The 18,461-nt window shown below is 38.6% G+C and overlaps 1 protein-coding gene across 2 annotated transcripts; it reads left to right on the top strand.

The window, feature by feature from the left end:
* The first annotated feature begins 205 nt into the window (after positions 1-205).
* Positions 206-18,002, top strand: ppardb (peroxisome proliferator-activated receptor delta b). Of its 2 annotated transcripts, none has more exons than XM_067413821.1 (8): positions 206-886; positions 6,163-6,583; positions 10,575-10,726; positions 11,473-11,611; positions 11,745-11,962; positions 12,097-12,300; positions 15,780-16,023; positions 16,186-18,002. In XM_067413821.1, the coding sequence occupies exons 2-8, from the start codon at positions 6,217-6,219 to the stop codon at positions 16,431-16,433; spliced, it is 1,572 nt and encodes a 523-aa protein (XP_067269922.1). In that variant the 5' UTR covers positions 206-886; positions 6,163-6,216; the 3' UTR covers positions 16,434-18,002. The 2 variants fall into 2 exon arrangements, with proteins under 2 accessions (XP_067269922.1, XP_067269923.1); XM_067413822.1 differs by having other exon boundaries at positions 207-886; positions 11,745-11,944.
* The last annotated feature ends 459 nt before the right edge of the window (positions 18,003-18,461 follow it).

Here is an 18,461-nt window from a genome sequence, read left to right as displayed (position 1 = left end):
CATTCATATATTTCCTACTGTTTGAATCTAGCTTCACCTTGTATTACGTAACATTCACGCCATGCTTTTTCGTAGTTGTCGACCACAAAAACGCCAGTAGTAGACAGACTGTCCCCTGACTAAACCCCTCGAGCTGTCATTGGACAGACACATGTCACGCGATTACACATGCGTCAAACCCATGGTCAAACCAACCGCAGTGAGGAAAATTATTTGCGCTCAAGCAGAAAAATCTTTCATAGATGTGGATTGTTATACGCGTATTTAGTTAAAGACATATTTTTGTACATTTTGAATACGGTTGTACTACATGTCAGGGGTGAAATGAGTTCGGTAATTTTATTTTCTTCTTATGGTGACGTTATTTAGTGACTTTATGGACGACTTTAGGCCGAAGAGCGACCCCTGCAGGCTTGTTTAATTAAACTCTCTCATCTTTTCTAGGTCCTTTATTTCTGTCATCCCTGACAACCGAGTAATCAAAGTGAATGTAGTTACTAGACCAGATTGAGCAAAAAATTGGTGTTAGAACAACTACGCGATGGTCATAGATTGATCCGTGTTGTGATTGGATTTTAGTAGAATGGATATAACGTTAACAAAGACCTGAAATGAAGACTCCTGTTATCGTAAACCTAATTGAAAGCGTGTACAACAAAATAAAAAACACTAAACAAAAACATGTTAGCGCTAAGCTAGCTAGCGCTAACCTCAGACTAGCATGTGTGGAATAAGAGACACGGGGACACAGTGATGACAAAACTGATGTAAACCGACGGACTATGGGCTCATGTGGGTCTCAAAACAACTTAACTTCACGTAAGAAGAGTATATTTATATTTGATCGACCGTTGGGAAACTTCGAAGCTGGCCCGTAAACACCAAGGTAAACCAAAACAGCTAGTTAGCCATAACTCGTTTTGCTTAAATAAAGTCTCGTGTGTACTTTATCTGATTACTAACAAACTATATATGTCCATATCAGAATAAATGTATACTGTAGTCTGTTAACTAGGTAATGTCACCGTTTTTAATCATTTTTTTTGTCAGCTAGTCAGATTTGCTGCGTCTGTCAAATTGTATCTGCCGAGGTTTTTGGATATTTTGTATTATTTGTCAAGATATATAATTGCAAATGTTAATTAGCTATATGTTTCATGTAAATCATTGTTTCTTGGTTATTTTAATTTCACCACGTTTATTGTAGATGTAAGGTTTGCTGCCTCGGCCAAGCTTTTGTTCATATCAACTTCAAGTTAGATTTTGAACCGCTAACTATTAACAACATACAGTAAGCCCAGGGATACATTAGTCAGCACATTCTCCATAGAAAAACTGTTGTTTTTTGTAACTTTATTTTACTAAAACTTTTTGGTTGCAAATATTAAAAAATTGGTAACTGTCAAATTTAAAGCTACATATTATCTTATTATTATTATTTTTTTAATGAAGCAATTGCTTGATTAGTTTTCTGGATCAAACTGACGCCGTCACTTTTTGCATTTTTTTTTTTTTTTATGCTGCTTGGAATAAGTGAAAAGTTATTTTTTTTTTTTTTTCTATTCTAAAGGCTTATTGTAGAAGTATCCAGTGTGTGATCTTGTGTGCACCGAGCACGGACTGCATGCTTTCACTCTAATTACAAAGTTAAAGTTTTAACACTATAGATAAATATATAATCTCTGGTATTGGACGGCAGTTATTTTGTACAAGTATATCTTGTCATAAATCATTTTGTCGTGCCTTTGGTACATATGGCCAATATGGCCACTCCAGCACCTTGCAAAAGGTGGTCCAATGGGTGTGCATATAATTTTTCTTTTTACTGTCCTTTAATTCTTAAGGTAAGACAACACGGGTGAATAGAGAACTAATATCACCATTCCGTTGATTCATTACAGTACAATAAGACCTTTTTTTTGTATATTTTCTAAAATCTTATGTTTATGCAATCATTTTCATACAGTTCCAGAAAAGAAATCTGCACATTGGATAAAGGCAGGTTTCATTTTGTTAAAATATTCATGATTTTTACAGGATGGATTTTTGATAACTCTCTTTAACCACATATAAAATCAGAGGAATACATTGTTTAGGAATAAAATTATGTATAAATCAGGTGAATGATATCAACAAAAAACAGTAAACTCTGTAAAAACATTCAGAATAGAAATAAAACTGAAGATTGGCGTATGTAAGTGCTACGGAAGTGGAGGCGCAAATTGATAAAGCATAATAAAATAAAACTTGGTTTTGCTTGTAGTTTCTTCCCTTAAAAATAGTTGAGCGGTCCAGGGGCTTGTACCGGTATGCATGTCTATCATAACCACCACACATTGACTCATTTAGTTCCTCTGTGTGGGTCGCTTCTTGCATGCAACCTTGGTACAATGCAGATAAGCTGAGAACCAGAACGACTGGTTGCTGACAAGTCTGAACAGTGGCGCAAAGCATTTCTGAGTGCTTCATTTACTGTGCATGCATACAAGTTAACATAGAGCCTGCACATATATGGTAGTGCTCTTTTCCACATGTTACCCAGTGTTGTTCAATAACAACCGAGATATCTTGTTAGGTTGTATTCGTTAGGGGCTAGTGCGTAATCCTCTTGTCAGAATCCACGGATTACAGTCTGTTTAATAGGGGTTTCCATCCTCCATATGACCCTCACATCTGTTATCAATGTCTACCATGCAGCTATATCACGGACATGACTTCATTCATCCGAAGTCATTCATCCCTTATGTTGTTCCAAACCTTTATGTCTGACTTTGTTTTGTGAGCTTTTGTGGGTTTCTTTGGTCTATATACGATAAAAGTCAAAGGGGTTCAATGTTGTTTGGACTCCCAAGTTTCTTTTTTGTGTTCCCCAGAAGGTTTGGAAGGAGTAAATGATGACAGGTTTCAGTTTTAGGTGTACTATATCTTTAAGAATTTTTTTTAATGCTGTCTGGGTAAGCGCACTGTCTACCAGAAGCAACACGGTACATCTTGACCTTTGTGCTGTCATTTTTCTTTCCTGTTTGCTCATGCAAATAGGTCTTTCTCTGTCAATACACCATTCTTGTTCGTTTACTTTATTATATACATTTGGTACGACCAAAATCTTTTTAAATTGGTCATTGTTGCAGTTTCCCATGAAGGTTATCTTATTTTGTTAAGTAAACAACCTAGCAGTCTCATAGTGGATTTATCACTTCTCACTCTATATAGACTAAATATACCACAGACCTGTAATTGCTGACAGCACAGTTTGCGATTGCGTCTGACTTCTTAAAAAAGATAAAGGTTGTATAATCGGAAGTGGTGAATGAATGAACGGCCAGGTAGTTAAGATAAAAGCTTCTTTCTTATTTTCTACAATTATGGATTCACTTTTCCAAGAAAGGTTTGAGCCAGCCCTAAAAAAAAATGGGAGGTGACATCACGATTGTGGCGCTCCATAGTGATGTCGGTCAGCCATCACAATGGACGATGATATCTTCCATTGGCACAACCCTAGCTCTTCACTGATTGGCTTATTTCAGCAGCTCACACAAGTTCAGTTGTTCAGCGAAGCGGCTCTTGAGTCCTGATCGTCCTGACAGAACACAGACTGACTGAATGACACTTTAAGCAGAACATTTCAAATGGAGATTGCTAAAATGCAGCTTACTGGTTTATTGGTGTTTTCAGATTATCTGAGAGCTCGCATTCATATGTTTGCCAGATTGCACATGTTCAGGTTAAACACCGGATAGTATATGTGTTCTTTTAACAGAAAAGCTCTGATTGGGGGATTTAAATTACTGAAATCTGGCGAACACGAACGCTCGAAAGCTCTTCTTTTCCCCCAGACAAAACCAAAACCAGTGCTTTTTGTTCAAGTTTTTATTTTTTAAGTTACATTTTAGACTCGTCTTTTTTCGTCAGCAATATTGCATGTTTGTATAATGTTAGTCACAATGTAGGCTGCAAAGTGACTGTGATGTACTCTGATATACAAGCATGCAAAAACATCATACTTAATATAAAATATAATTTTTTTTTTTTACAAAATTAATAAAAGCCTTGTCAAATGACTATCGTTTTAACTTATTTGGTGGAGAAGGTGACGTTAGAAGGATCGAGTGAGCGATCTGTAAGCAACTAAACTAACTACGTTATCTACGGTTTTGTAATATAATATTAACCTTTGTCATTAGACACACTATTTAGTTTTGTATGGCACTTGGAGTTTCCTATTGTTACTGTACTAGCATTTTGCGGTATCTAGACAATCCTGTCTCTCTAAGAAACTTTCAATTATTCAGAAATGATGTAAACAGTCAAAAAGTGGATAAATCACTACTTACTGTTTGCAGGAATATAGTTGTAATTGCCCCTTTCTTCAGTTTTAGACGCTGAGCGAAGCTTGCTTGAAATGGGCCGGGCAAACAAACGATTTTGAATTAAACTGTTGTGGTATCCGATTATAATAAACATCAACCATGACTGTTGACATTTTTATCTGTGTGAAGGGTCTGAAAAGTCCTCACGTCCCCTGCACAGCCTGGAACATGACATTTGTGTCCATGAGCTGCTGTTTTCACTATCCTCGCGTGAAGCTTGTTTATCTTCAGATCCCTATGATTCGGTTGCGCAGTTCTACCTCACAATGAACATGTTCGGACATATGCAAATATTGGGGGTGTACATAATAATGATCCACGCGATTGCGTCACGGTTGCCGTTATGTTGAGAATCAATAATTTTTCTGTGGTGTTTTTCAGGCACAAGATTTACAAAAAAAGTAGGAGGGAATGGTGTTTGAGAATCATGCAATGAGAGTTGAACACTTGTAGAATATTTGGTCACAAATGCATTACTTTTCTTTTATATTTTTCCAACTCCAATCACTACAACTGCTCGAATCTGCTGCTACGAGTCTCACGTGCAGTTTTTCTGCCTTCAAATGACTAGTTCTGCGCGCGCTCACTTTTTCACCAAATACACCAAGAAATGTGGAGCAAAAGTGAGTTGTGGATCTGAGAGGCAGCGGCAGGTGCAGAGAATCTCGGCCAATCAGAAGAGCTTGTTTGTATGGAGCCCCGCCCCCAACGGGACGTGGTCGAAGATAGATAGATAGATAGATAGATAGATAGATAGATAGATAGATAGATAGATAGATAGATAGATAGATAGATAGATAGATAGATAGATAGATAGATAGATAGATAGATACAACACTTTGCAACCTTTTTTAATTAACCGCAAGAAAACCTCTATAGAATGGTTGTCATAAATGTTACCAGATTATTGGTTGATTTCTCAAATATTATATGGCAGTGTTTTTAGTTCTAGCAGTCAAAAATAAAAATAAATAAGCCTAGTCAAAGAAATATTGAAATACTGTTGATCTCGTCTTTTGTTCTTACTAAGAATCATCCATAAAAGAGAAAGCTAAAAATTGTATTTGCAGGGTATAAGGTGGAATAACATTCATAGCATAATACTCACTACTCCTCTTGAGTACTTTTAAAAGGGCTACTTTTTTCAGTACTCTTTCCACCACTGGTCATCAGCGACTATTGTACGTCGATTCGACTTTCATCACATGAATGTCGGCTTTTAAAAAAGTCTTTCAACCCTTATATGAACTACTCATCCCAAGAAGCACTGCAAATCTTGTAGTTATAATCATATACAATTCAAAAGTTTAGGGTCAGTAAGATTTTTTAAATATTGTTTTTAATTAAATGTGTGTTATGCTCACCATGGCTGCATACTTGATCAAAAACACAATAAAAACAGCAATTTTGTGAAAGCTGTTTTCAAAAAATACCTTTGCACTTTATGTTTTGAAATATCAGACCCTGCAATCAGAATTCAAGAAAGAAATTGGGTTTCTCCAGCAGTGTGAACAAAGCCTGGCTGTGCTTTTAAAAATCTTGATGAAATATTTCCCTTTAATTTTATTTTTGAGTCAGCTGAGAGGTGATGGGGGTTGGGTGGAGTCAGGAAATGACACTAGCTGTATTGGATCTCAGGTCAAACTCAGGTCACCTACACAATCTCTAGTCTAGAGCATGTGCACTACTCACTAGATCACGTATCTAACGGTAATGATCTTATTCTGATACGGTTGTATTGAGGCACTGTTGCTATAATTGATACCCTTTTTCCTGTCTTTTGTCTTCTCAGAGACAATGTCACGTGATGGATGGTTATGAGATTTAGCAGCCAGACAGGAGAACCATGGAACAGGTTGAGCAACCTACCTCAGAAAGGAAATGTGATGACCCAGTAGATGGAGTCACGAAAGGCCAGTCGTCTCCGCGGACAGACTTGAACTCTGTTCCGAATCCTGAAGAGACTATATGGATTGCAGCCCAGGAGGGTGAGTCTGCATCCTCGGACTGTGGAGGGATGTCAGACCTACAAGAGCCGGGCTCAGCTTCAGGTGAGGAGGTGGAAGGCAGCGAGATGTCAGATGCCACCGGATTAGAAGTCTCGCCTGGCAGCAAGGGATCGTGGGGGGCAAACCTACAGAATGGAGGTGAAACACCGCAGAAGAGTCCTCAGCAGAATAGTGACACTTCGGTAACAGCACAAACATTTCAAGGTAAAAAGTCAAAACTGCCCTTTGACATCAAAGCCATGTATTATAACATTCTGTCTTGTTGTTGTTGTTGTTTTATTTAGTTTGTTGGAGCAAATGTAGGCTATGTGTTTTTGTTAATCCTGTCGACATTTAACTGTTAGTTGTGAATGGGGCCTCAGACATTGCTTGATTCATGCCTAGCATTTTTCACCTTGGGGTTTGGGGATGAAAAAAAATCCACCCTCCGTCCAAACTTTTGGGATACCAGGTATCAGATTTGCACAATCCATATGCACAACGCTTCGGCATGTTTCCCTTGCTTGACAGACCCGGTAAAAGGCTTTCTGTTCCGTACGCGGAACACATTATGTACTGAACGGTTCTTGGACTAATTCATTACATTTGGAAAATAAAAAAGTGTGTGAAGTAATGTTATGGATTCAACAAGGTAGCCCAATAATCAAAACGACATAACAGGCAATGCCCCTGTCACCCCCGAAGAACCCCCCCCCCTCCAAATATGTTTACGTTAGGCTACTCAGTCAGACGCTCGCTCACTCAGTACGTGCTGAATGCTTGTTGCAAAATGGCTTCCCCAATAACCAACAGGTCTGATGTTTGGGTGTACTTTGGATTCCCTGTAAGCTATGATGATGATGGCAAGAGAGGGGATGAAAAACAACTGTATGTCGCATTTGCTACATGACAATATAGGGAATAATTCAAACATGTCAACTCATTTACGCCGACAACAATAAAAAGGAGAAACAGCCACAAACTATCCCCACAGCATTTAGACAGACATTTCCAACTGATTCAAACAGGGCAAAAGACATCACCTACACTATTGGTACATTTATAACCGCCAGAGACACACTGTGAGCGTGGCGTTTCTGTTGTGTGTCTGATGTGGTGCTGCTGGTGCTATTGATGTACAGGGAAGCCCTATACTTAATGTTAAACATAAATAGCCCACTGATGCAGCAAAGACAACGTTGGCAGTGGCCTATTGACCACATATCTATGGTATTGACGAAAAAATAGGCTACAGAATATTTCATTCTGTATTAAGAGGTGCAATATTTCATCGTTAATTGCTGTTTTTTTTTCATTATTACAATTAGGTCAATCTACAATTATGTTAACCTAGAGAATTTCAAACTTAAAAAATGTAATTTATTAATATGTTTTCGTGTTAAAATGACATATAAACATCTTTCCCTTTACTATTTTGCCTGGAAACGCTTCCAACACGCTGGCGTGTCGCGTGAAAAATAGCCGTCTCTTCTATTTCAAGCATGAACGCGTTTTCCGCGTGGAAAAATAATATATATGTATGTATGTATGTATGTGTGTGTGTGTGTGTATATACACCGATCACTGTATATACACTGACAGGTGAAGTGAGTTATACTGATTATCTCTTCATCACGGCACCTGTTAGTGGGTGGGATATTTTTTTGGCAGAAAGTGAACATTTTGTGGCTACAGTGGTCAGTATTGATCAAAAGTGGTCCAAGGAAACGGCAACAGGGTCATCATGGGCGGCCAAGGCTCACTGATGAACGTGCGGAGTGAAGGCTAGTCCGTGTGTTCCGATCAAACAGATGAACTACTGTAGCTCAGATTGCTCAAGAAGTTAATGCTGGTTCTAAAAGAAAGGTGTCACAATACCAGACCAGTCAGGGTGCCCATGCTGACCCCTGTCCACCACTGAAAGTACCAACAGTGGGCATGTGAGCATCAGAACTGGACCACGGAGCAATGGAAGAAGGTTGCATGATCTGATAAATCACGTTTTCTTTTAGATCACATGGATGGTCGGGTTTGTGTGTGTCGCTGGGGAACACATAGCACCAGGATACACTATGTAAAAGAAGGCAAGCCAGTGGAGGCAGTCTGATGCTTTGGGCAATGTTCCGCTGGGAAACCTTGAGTCCTGTCCTCCATGTGGATTTTACTTTAACATGTACCACTTACCTAAGTATTGTTGCAGACCATGTAGTACACCCTTTCATGGAAACGGTATTCCCTGGAGACTGGCCTCTTTCATCAGGATAATGTGCCCTGCCACAAAGCAAAAATGGTTTAGGAATGGCTTGAGGAGCACAACAACTAGTTTGAGGTGTTGACTTGGCCACCACATTCCCCAGATTGTGCTAGAGGAGACTTTATAGAGTGCTTGACTCTTGCATTGTCAACACAAGATCTTGACCAAAAATTTGATGTTTGAGACACTTTCTGTTTTGTTTTGTGCTGCACACCAGAACTATATTCATTGGTTTTATTTTTTTGGGTTTGGAATTCCATGTTCCCATTTACTTTTTTTTAGTGTTTTTTTTTTTATAATTGTGGCTGTTCTGGAGAAAAACATTTATTTCAAAATGTTATTTATATATATATAATAAATTATGCATAATATATTTTTTATAACTTGGTTTCATCCTTGATTGAAACTAAATAAAGACATTTTAAGTTAATTTAAAACATTAAATTAGAATAGAATACAACAATGAATAATTCTTTAAACCGGTGAATGTTTAAACTAGGACTATCAATCAATTAAAATATTTAATTGCGATAAATTGCATTATTGTCATGAGTTAACTTGCAATTTTAATCGCACATTTTTATCAGTTGTATCAGTAAATCTGTCTTAAATTAAGTTTAAAATACGTTTTTAGTACTATAATCAACATGGGTATGGCATTTATATTCATATTTATGCAAATGAACATTTATTGTTAGTAAAACTATACTTATTCGATAATAATCAATAATACAGCATGAAGACTAGACATGTATCAAAGGTCAAAGATGTTTATCAAAGAAGTTGTTCATGTCTCTTAAGCCTAAGCTTAAAAATTCAGAATAAGCAGTAATTTCTCTCATTTTAAGAATATAAATAAAGGGAGTTTTTACACTGGCAGTTTAGTTCAGAACAGGGCACAATTCGTATGAAAAATTGGTAATGTGAAAGCTGTCGTATTTACCTTGCAAATGAGAGAAAGTGCGCTTGCAGTGCATCACGCTCGGACTGCAGAGAATGTGCTCAGCCTTAGTTTAAAAACGCACTTTTCTTTCAAACTGGAGTCTAATAAAAGTTTAACAGAAAATATGATGTCTTGTGCAATAATTGCATTTTTGGTTTAGAATAATAATATTAATGTTAACCCTTTTCTTTTCCTTTCAATGTTTGCTGCCGCATCCTTTACATCTTGGCTTATTTCAATTTCTCCAACCACGGATCAAACAGAAAATGTGCGCTGCGTTAATCGCGTTAATAAATTTAGTGCCGTTAAAATGAATTTGCTTTAACCTCTTAAACACCAGGACCATTTTTGGGAGTTCTGTCTGGATTTGGCCTACCCAAATTGAAAAGCTTTCCATACACACATACAGTGAACGAAGTTCATAATGTTGGTGTCATTTTACAGGAAACCTTTTGAAGTTACATAAAACACTGCTAAAAGTGATAAACATGTAAGTATATGTTGTCTAAACTGTAATACCCCCCCCCCCCCCAAAAAAGTAGGTGCTTTTTGAAATTATTATAATTATTTTTATAAATTCATTTTTGTGTAAGTCATTTTGTCAAGTGTGTAACTCAGGCCCTGTGTGCTCTAGGTCTAGTTTGAGCAGTTTCCAATAAATTCCAGAAAACAGTGGAAAAAATAAGTTTGTCTGTGTCATGTTGTATGCAAGATTTATCCGAATGGGTCTGAAGGGAGGATTACTCACACACGTAATAAAGCAAACAAAACACAACATAAAGGCCTCTCTCATCCTTCACTGTCATTGCTCCTCCTTTTATGCTCCTGAAGCTCCTCTGTGAGAAACTTGAGACCAGTGTGCCATTTACATGTCATTAACACTCAAGTCACCGGCCTCGCCTCGTTCTCACGGCCTCGTCCTTCTTGCCACAATATTTTATCCATAAAGCATATACTTTTGCAGTGTTCACATAAGAGATGCTTTAAGTAGTTTCTCTGTTTCTGTCTCACTTTTATAGATCCGTCACAGGCGCCCTCTCTCTCATTGTCAGACCAGTTACGGCTGGGTCGGGATGACCCCAGTAGTTTGGGCCTGAACGTTGAATGCCGCATTTGTGGAGATAAAGCCTCAGGATTTCATTATGGAGTTCATGCTTGTGAAGGCTGCAAGGTAATTTTCCTGAGCTAACAACTACTGTAGTAAAGGATTTTCATAAACTTTGGGTGCATTTATGGCCTAAAATAAGCCGTCATCTATTATAAGTAGGGGCGTAACGATATTCAAACCAAATAGAAAAACCGCCATACACCACTCATGGTTCATACTGCGGTACTCTCATGTCGAACCGAACATGCCCCGCCCCCTACTGCCCCAGCCCAGCTCTCACTTCACCTTATGCCACAAAATATTTTTTTCTTCCTTGACATTAGATTAAACAGTAATTACTTCACTTTTAACATAAAAATAAATTATTAACTAATAATAATAATACTTTTGTCTTCCGATTGCATGTCACGTGACTTGGGCGATCGCTCAAGCTTCATTGAAGGGCAAAGAGCCAGTTTTCCCATTTAGCCTGATACGCAAAATGCGACTTTGGAGTCCCAGCAACATATTCATTTTCATAGCTTGTTACAAAATCTCTCTTACCTCAGAAAACTTTCCTGTCCTGTAAGCTGTTATACTGTGCTCGTAGCACAAACTTTTATTTATCTGCACACACGCGGCAACGCGGCCCTATTAATTCAAGTCTGTCATTTTAGTAAAATTATTAAAATATCTTCATCTGTTTCTTTATCTTAAGTCATTGGGCTTGCTAAGGCTCAATTTGCATTTCCATGGTGAAATAATTCAGCAATCCAAGCGCATGTGTGTCTTGCTGCTTTTCAGTGAGAAAATGTCATCTTTTTTTAAAGGGGTTTTTCAGACGGACCATTCGTATGAAACTGGAGTATGAGCGGTGTGAGCGAGCCTGTAAAGTCCAGAAAAAGAGCCGGAACAAATGCCAGTACTGTCGCTTCCAGAAGTGCCTGGCATTGGGCATGTCCCACGATGGTGAGCAGCCTACATTCAGAATTGTAATACTCATTTTACATCCACTTAAAAAGTGTGAACTACACATTGATAGTCATACTCAGCATGCTCTTTGAATATATGCCGAGCTTGTTTTTTTTTTTTTTTGTCTCAGCAATCAGGTACGGACGTATGCCAGAGGCGGAGAAGAAGAAACTGGTGGCAGGGCTCCTCGCTGGGGAGACCCTGCAAAGCTCTAGTGGGGCTGACCTCAAAACAATGGCAAAACAAGTTAACACAGCCTACCTGAGAAACCTCAACATGACCAAGAAGAAAGCACGGAGCATCCTCACGGGCAAGACGAGCTGCACAGCGGTATGCACTCAGCTTTTAGTAAGATACAATCTCAACAATCTTTATTTTGTTTTAATATTTCAAATAAGTTTGATTGTTTTAAATGAGTTTTTATTTTACACAAAAAGCAGTTCTTTTAGTTGTTTTTATTTGTGTTCCCATTTCATCTCCAGCCTTTTGTGATCCATGATATGGACTCACTGTGGCAGGCGGAAAACGGGCTGGTCTGGAATCAGCTTAACGGAGCACCACCCAACAAAGAGATCGGGGTCCATGTGTTCTACCGCTGCCAGTGCACCACGGTGGAAACTGTGCGAGAGCTTACCGAGTTTGCCAAAAACATCCCTGGGTTTGTGGATCTCTTCCTAAATGATCAGGTGAGAACCATCCATGCCACCATACACCTTTTCCAAGCCAGTTTGAGTGCTGATCCGGAGCTGAAGTCATTAATTACTTACCCTAATATGGTTCAACATCCGTTCATCTTCGGAACACAAATGAAGATATTTTTGTTGAAATCCGATGGCTCAGAAAGGCCTTCATTGACACCAATGTCATTTCCTCTCTCAAGACCCATAAAAGGCACTAAAGACGTCGTTACAAAGCCAATCTCCCTACAGTGGCTCTAAAATCATGTTATGAAGCGACGAGAATAATTGTTGTGTGCAAAAAAATAAATAAATAATGATTTATACAGTAAGGGCCCGAGTTCAAAACAAAGCTTCGAACCGCTGAATCAGAGAATCAATTCATGATTTGGATCGTCAAAGTCACATGATTTCACCAGTTTGGCGGTTTGACACGCGAATTGATGAATTGATACGCTGATTCATAACCATTTTAAGCCCCTATTTTGAAATCGGCTCATCGCTATACAAGTCGTTATTTCGTTTTTTTTGCTCACAAAAACTATTCTCGTCGCTTCATAAAATTATTGTAGAGCCGCTGTAGTGAGATGAGCTTTGTAACGACATCTTTCGTGCCTTTTATGGGTCTTGAGAGAGGAAATTACATTGGTGTCAATGAAGGCCTTTCTGAGCCATTGGATTTCAACAAAAATATCTTAATTTGTCTTACGGGTGTCGAACGACATGAGGGTAAGTAATTAATGACTTATATATATATACAGTGGTGTAAGACCTGGCTCTGTAGTGGCTCTCTAGCATGTGGAAAAGCAAACCAATTCTTGAAAGGCTCGCCAGTCGAATCAACTCCGAACCGACACTAGCACTAGCTCTGCACTAGCACCCGGTTCATGCTGTTGGAAAGGGCTATTATAGGCCTGGTTTCACAGACAGGGCTTAGCCAGGATTAGGCCTTAGTTCAATTAGGACTTTTAAGTAGCTTTTATAAACGGGCCTTAGAAAAAAATCTTGAGACAAAACAATAGCCCTGACATATTTTACTATATGCGCTTTTAGTTGCTTTCAGTTCAAACATCCATTTTAGTCTGAGACTAGGCTTAAGCCTTGTCTGTGAAACTGGGGGTTAACTGGTTAAATCTTGCAGAAGAACATTTTTGATTGTGTTTCGGCTCTGTGTGTATGTGGATGAATGTGGTTATCCTACTCTATGTCATCCTTTTATCATTGCGAACTCTAACCTGTGCCACTCACACAGCACACACGCAAAGTAGCTAGAGAAATGTTTCTCTTTATACGGATATGATGGGACGCCCAATTTCCCGTGACGCTGTTCCAACCATCCCGTCAGGTCAAAAATATAAACACTCATCATTAGGGTTGGGTACCGAAACCCGGTACTAATATAGCACCGGTACCTATACAACCGGTATGTACCAGACCGAATCAGAACGCAGATTTCGGTTCCTCATGTAATCAAACGTGCTTCCGCGCTTTGGCTGGTGCTGAACCGGAGACAGACACGCTCAGTGCTATCACATATCACAATAATTCAGTGTTTTCAACCACATCATGTTTATTTTATCTTTAAAGGGATCCCATGGTGTTGAGACTTGTATGGCTTAATATAACATAAATGATGTCTCTTACTGAATTATGTAGTAGAAAACCCATGAAAGATCTACGTTATTTTAAAAATCGATTTTATATTTGGACCATGGGCGGCGCCATTTTGTTTGCGTTCTAGGTTGATGACGTAGAGTGGTTGAACTCCTCAATCAGCTGGCATTACCCGTAGCTATTTTTACCACAACGCAACTCGAAAATTGTTTCAGAGTTAAACAAAACCAATGAATTCCTTTGTAATTATACTTAAAACACACTCAAACATACATGTGCACACAAACTCACCTACACAAGTCACAAACAGATCGGCGGGCGCGCACACGACAGGCTCTGTCTCAACCGAGATGTTGGGCTGCTCAGTCTCCACGACAGGGGCTGAATCTGAAATCGACCCTATACCCTTAAATAGGGCATTATTTGAAGGGACGGACATTTGTAGTGTTGTCCGACACCATAGTGGACATGTTCGAGTGCAGTCATTCAGTCTCACGTTCCACCGCAATAACGAGTGTACAGCCGATTTACAAACAGCTGTCCGACTTCACGCACTCAAACATACATGTGCACACAAACTCTCTCTCTCACACAGACTCACACACACCCCAACAGATCGGCGCGAACACAGCAACACACACACACACCAACAGATCGGCGCGAACACACACCCAGCCCAACAGATCGGCGCGAACACACACACACACACACGCACGCACTGCGCGCGCATACATAACCCTCAATCTATTCCCTTTGTTGATATCCTGTTCAACACATCCTGTTCCCCAGATAGACTGTTGATAGTAGATTAACTATAATGCCTAATGTGACCAGCAGAGGGAAATATCTAGGTAGGACGATGGGATAAAGTAACGTGAGGAAGAGAGGCAGGATGTTTTGGTGATGATGCATGCGATTGAGACAGAGCAGTCAGGTGTGTGTGTGCGCGCCCGCCGATCTGTTTGTGACTTGTGTAGGTGAGTTTGTGTGCACATGTATGTTTGAGTGTGTTTTAAGTACAATTACAAAGCAATTCATTTGTTTTGTTTAACTCTGAAACAATTTTCGAGTTGCGTTGTGGTAAAAATAGCAACGGGTAACGCCAGCTGATTGAGGAGTTCAACCACTCTACGTCATCAACCTAGAACGCAAACAAAATGGCGCCGCCCATGGTCCAAATATAAAATCGATTTTTTAAATAACGTAGATCTTTCATGGGTTTTCTACCACATAATTCAGTAAGAGACATCATTTATGTTATATTAAGCCATACAAGTCTCAACACCATGGGATCCCTTTAAGACATTTAAATGAACAAAAGTAGCAGCAGAAACACGCTGATGTCTATGGAAGTGGAAATAAAAATCCTTTCTGACAGTTATAATCAGACACACATTATATAAGTTACTATATAGTTTACTCTATTCTTCTCCGAGTTCACCAGTCACTTACTTTCATGTATTCCGTGAGACGAGGATGATTTACATGATGTCAATCCGACAGATCCAATTCTCTGAGGCGCAAACTAACATGACGCCGCCCATCGCGCATTATAGATCAACTAACATAATCATTATGACAACACATTCACTTAGACATATTTGAAAATCAAAATATCAGATAGATCATGTCATGATATGGTTTGGCACTGGAAGCGAAAAAAACCTAAACGATACCCATACCCAATCATAGGCATATTATAGTGAATCAGGGTAAGACAAAACACATTTTGCAAGAAGGATTGATGTATATACACACACATACACACAAAAAACGTTGCACAGTGTACCTTTAAGTATTGATGCATACTCTTCCACTGAATTCTCCCACTTTTTCAGGTAACACTGTTTCAGCTAACTCTGGCACTCTTTCAGGTAACTCTGTTAAAATACGGAGTCCATGAGGCCATATTTGCAATGCTCCCATCTCTCATGAATAAAGACGGGCTGCTGGTGGCCAATGGGAAGGGCTTTGTGACGAGAGAGTTCCTGCGTAGTCTGCGCAAACCTTTCAGTGAGATCATGGAGCCCAAGTTTGAGTTTGCGGTGAAGTTCAATGCCCTGGAGCTGGACGACAGTGACCTGGCTCTGTTTGTGGCAGCCATCATACTGTGTGGAGGTACGGCCGTGTTTTCTTATGTCCTTTGTTCTTATTTATACAATAAGCATCCGCATTTGAATTTGTTATGGGCTAATGTCAAATGAAAACACAACGAGGAGATCAAAAGCTTGTTTATCATAACAGGAAAACTAGCTAACCAAGGGTCTTTGTTTGCTCTAGATCGTCCCGGGCTGATGAACGTGAAGCAGGTAGAACAGATTCAGGATGGTATCCTGCAAGCTCTGGACCAACATCTTCAGGCGCACCATCCCGACTCTCCTCATCTCTTCCCCAAACTGCTCCAGAAGATGGCGGACCTCAGACAGCTGGTCACAGAGAACGCCCAGCTGGTTCAGATGATCAAAAAGACTGAATCGGAGACCTCCCTCCACCCGCTTTTACAGGAGATCTATAAAGACATGTACTGAGCTCAAGACTCAAGGACCTGACCAGAGAACGGTCTTCAACTTCCCTCCTGAACGGAGAGAGTGCACACATCTTTATGGCGCTGCAGTGCCATGGGGGTTTTTTAACTGAATTTTTGTATAGGACTTTTGCAAATCTTGACTTTGAATACTGACATTTTCTCTGATTTTGTGGAGCGTTTTTTTAATTTAAACTCAAATCTGTTCTTATAAGCCTATTTAGGATGCAGAACAACTAGTCACCTTTTACTACTACTACTAGCATCATCATGTTCTTCATTTGCTTGATGAGGGCTAACACCTTTAGAAGTTGTCTTTTCCATGGTTTTGGTTTGCAAGTGCATTTAAGTGATATCTGTTTCTTTGAGGAGATCAGAAAACAATCAAGCTCTTGAAATGCCCCTTACTGTATGTGTTTGTAAGGCTTTTATTTGTGTGGTTCTTGTCCTCCTAGTTTCACTAGGCACTTTTAAAGTAAAAGGTACTCCACACAAAACTGTACAGCAGTCAGGTATATATTTTTTGGAATTATGTTACTTTGTCGAGGGTGTTGTTTTCAGCGTCAGCTGCTACAAATATATATTGGTATTGAAACTGAAGACGAACCTACATATGTTTAATAATTCACTTTAAATCTTTGGGATAAACATACAGCAGTGTGATCATTTCAGTTGTATGGAAGAAAATGTTTTTTTCACTTTGTTCATCATATACATATATATAATTCTTATGTGCTAATCCTTTTGTTAAGCACTGGTACCTTGATGGTACTTCTATTTTTGCATACTGTCAAGTAATGGTCATATTTGATAAGATCTTATGAGACGTGACTTCAGATATCTTTGATTGTCTCCTTGATACACATTTGTATTACATTAGGTCTTCCATTAGTATGCTGATTGAATTTTTTTTAATGATTATATATTGTGTGATTGAAAACAAGCAGGCTGTGGTTACATTAAAACAAGAACATTATGGTCAAATTGGTTTATAGTACTCATAAACTTAAATTCATTCTCTAAATCAGTTGCATTCATAAGTTAGTGATCATGTCATGTATACTGCAAATGAATGGTTTTGTTGAGTCAGCTTGAGCAAATACTTGCGTTGTATGCTTTATTGAAGCAAGTTCTGAGTCTAGAACAGGTCCTTTCTCAAACAATGCTGAATAATTTGGAAGTTCAGTGTACACATGTTAAAAAAAAGCTGTTTTAATGTTGAATTACATTAATTGGTAGTAATATGATGTGCAACACATCTGCCATTTCACATCCAGAGATTTTATCTTGTGGCTGAAATTAGCTTTTCTGATCTCAATATATATAGAATGTATGGTCATGTATGAACCTGTTACTGTGAAACTAGAGAGCACAATAATATAATTTTTTTCCTTTTTATTATTATTAAAATACATTTTGTCACCCGGTTTCACACTAGACACTGACGAATACCTTTCTACCTTTCTGGTCTGATCTATCTCAGAAATGCCTTGCTTCATTAACAAGAGCAGACGTGTGTGTTAAGATTTGTGGAATATTGTTTTGATTCAAAGTAAAACAATTCCAGACATCACCAAGTTTCTTGTGATTTATGAAAAGCTCCAGATATACCAATATTTCACAAGCGTTTTGGAGTCATAATCAAATATTAATGTTAGTTTAATCTTTAATTTATTGTTTACCAGCTTATTTAAAATGTTTGACTAATTTTAAACAATAAGGGGAAAAGTGTAAATTAATCCTATTATTAGGGACCAAAATGTCCCATTTTTATTCGGTGCAATTTTATATTTCACGATTTACTTTTGTTTCGTTTAATATATGCTGCATTTTCAGATATTTTTAATAAATCGATTTACCCGCTTCATTGAGGGGTCTGAATGATTCGGACTGAATCGGTCCTTGCAATACTCAAACTGATTTATCAGATCTGTGTTATTATATTATATCATATATACTATTATATTATTTACAGTTTTGGGGAGTAACTAATTTAATGTGTAACAGAGTTATGTAATTAATTTTTAAAAAA

The sequence above is a fragment of the Pseudorasbora parva genome, chromosome 13, assembly GCF_024679245.1.
Source record: "Pseudorasbora parva isolate DD20220531a chromosome 13, ASM2467924v1, whole genome shotgun sequence".
In the NCBI taxonomy this organism is placed as follows: domain Eukaryota; kingdom Metazoa; phylum Chordata; class Actinopteri; order Cypriniformes; family Gobionidae; genus Pseudorasbora; species Pseudorasbora parva.
This window is presented reverse-complemented; position numbering and strand designations above follow the sequence as displayed.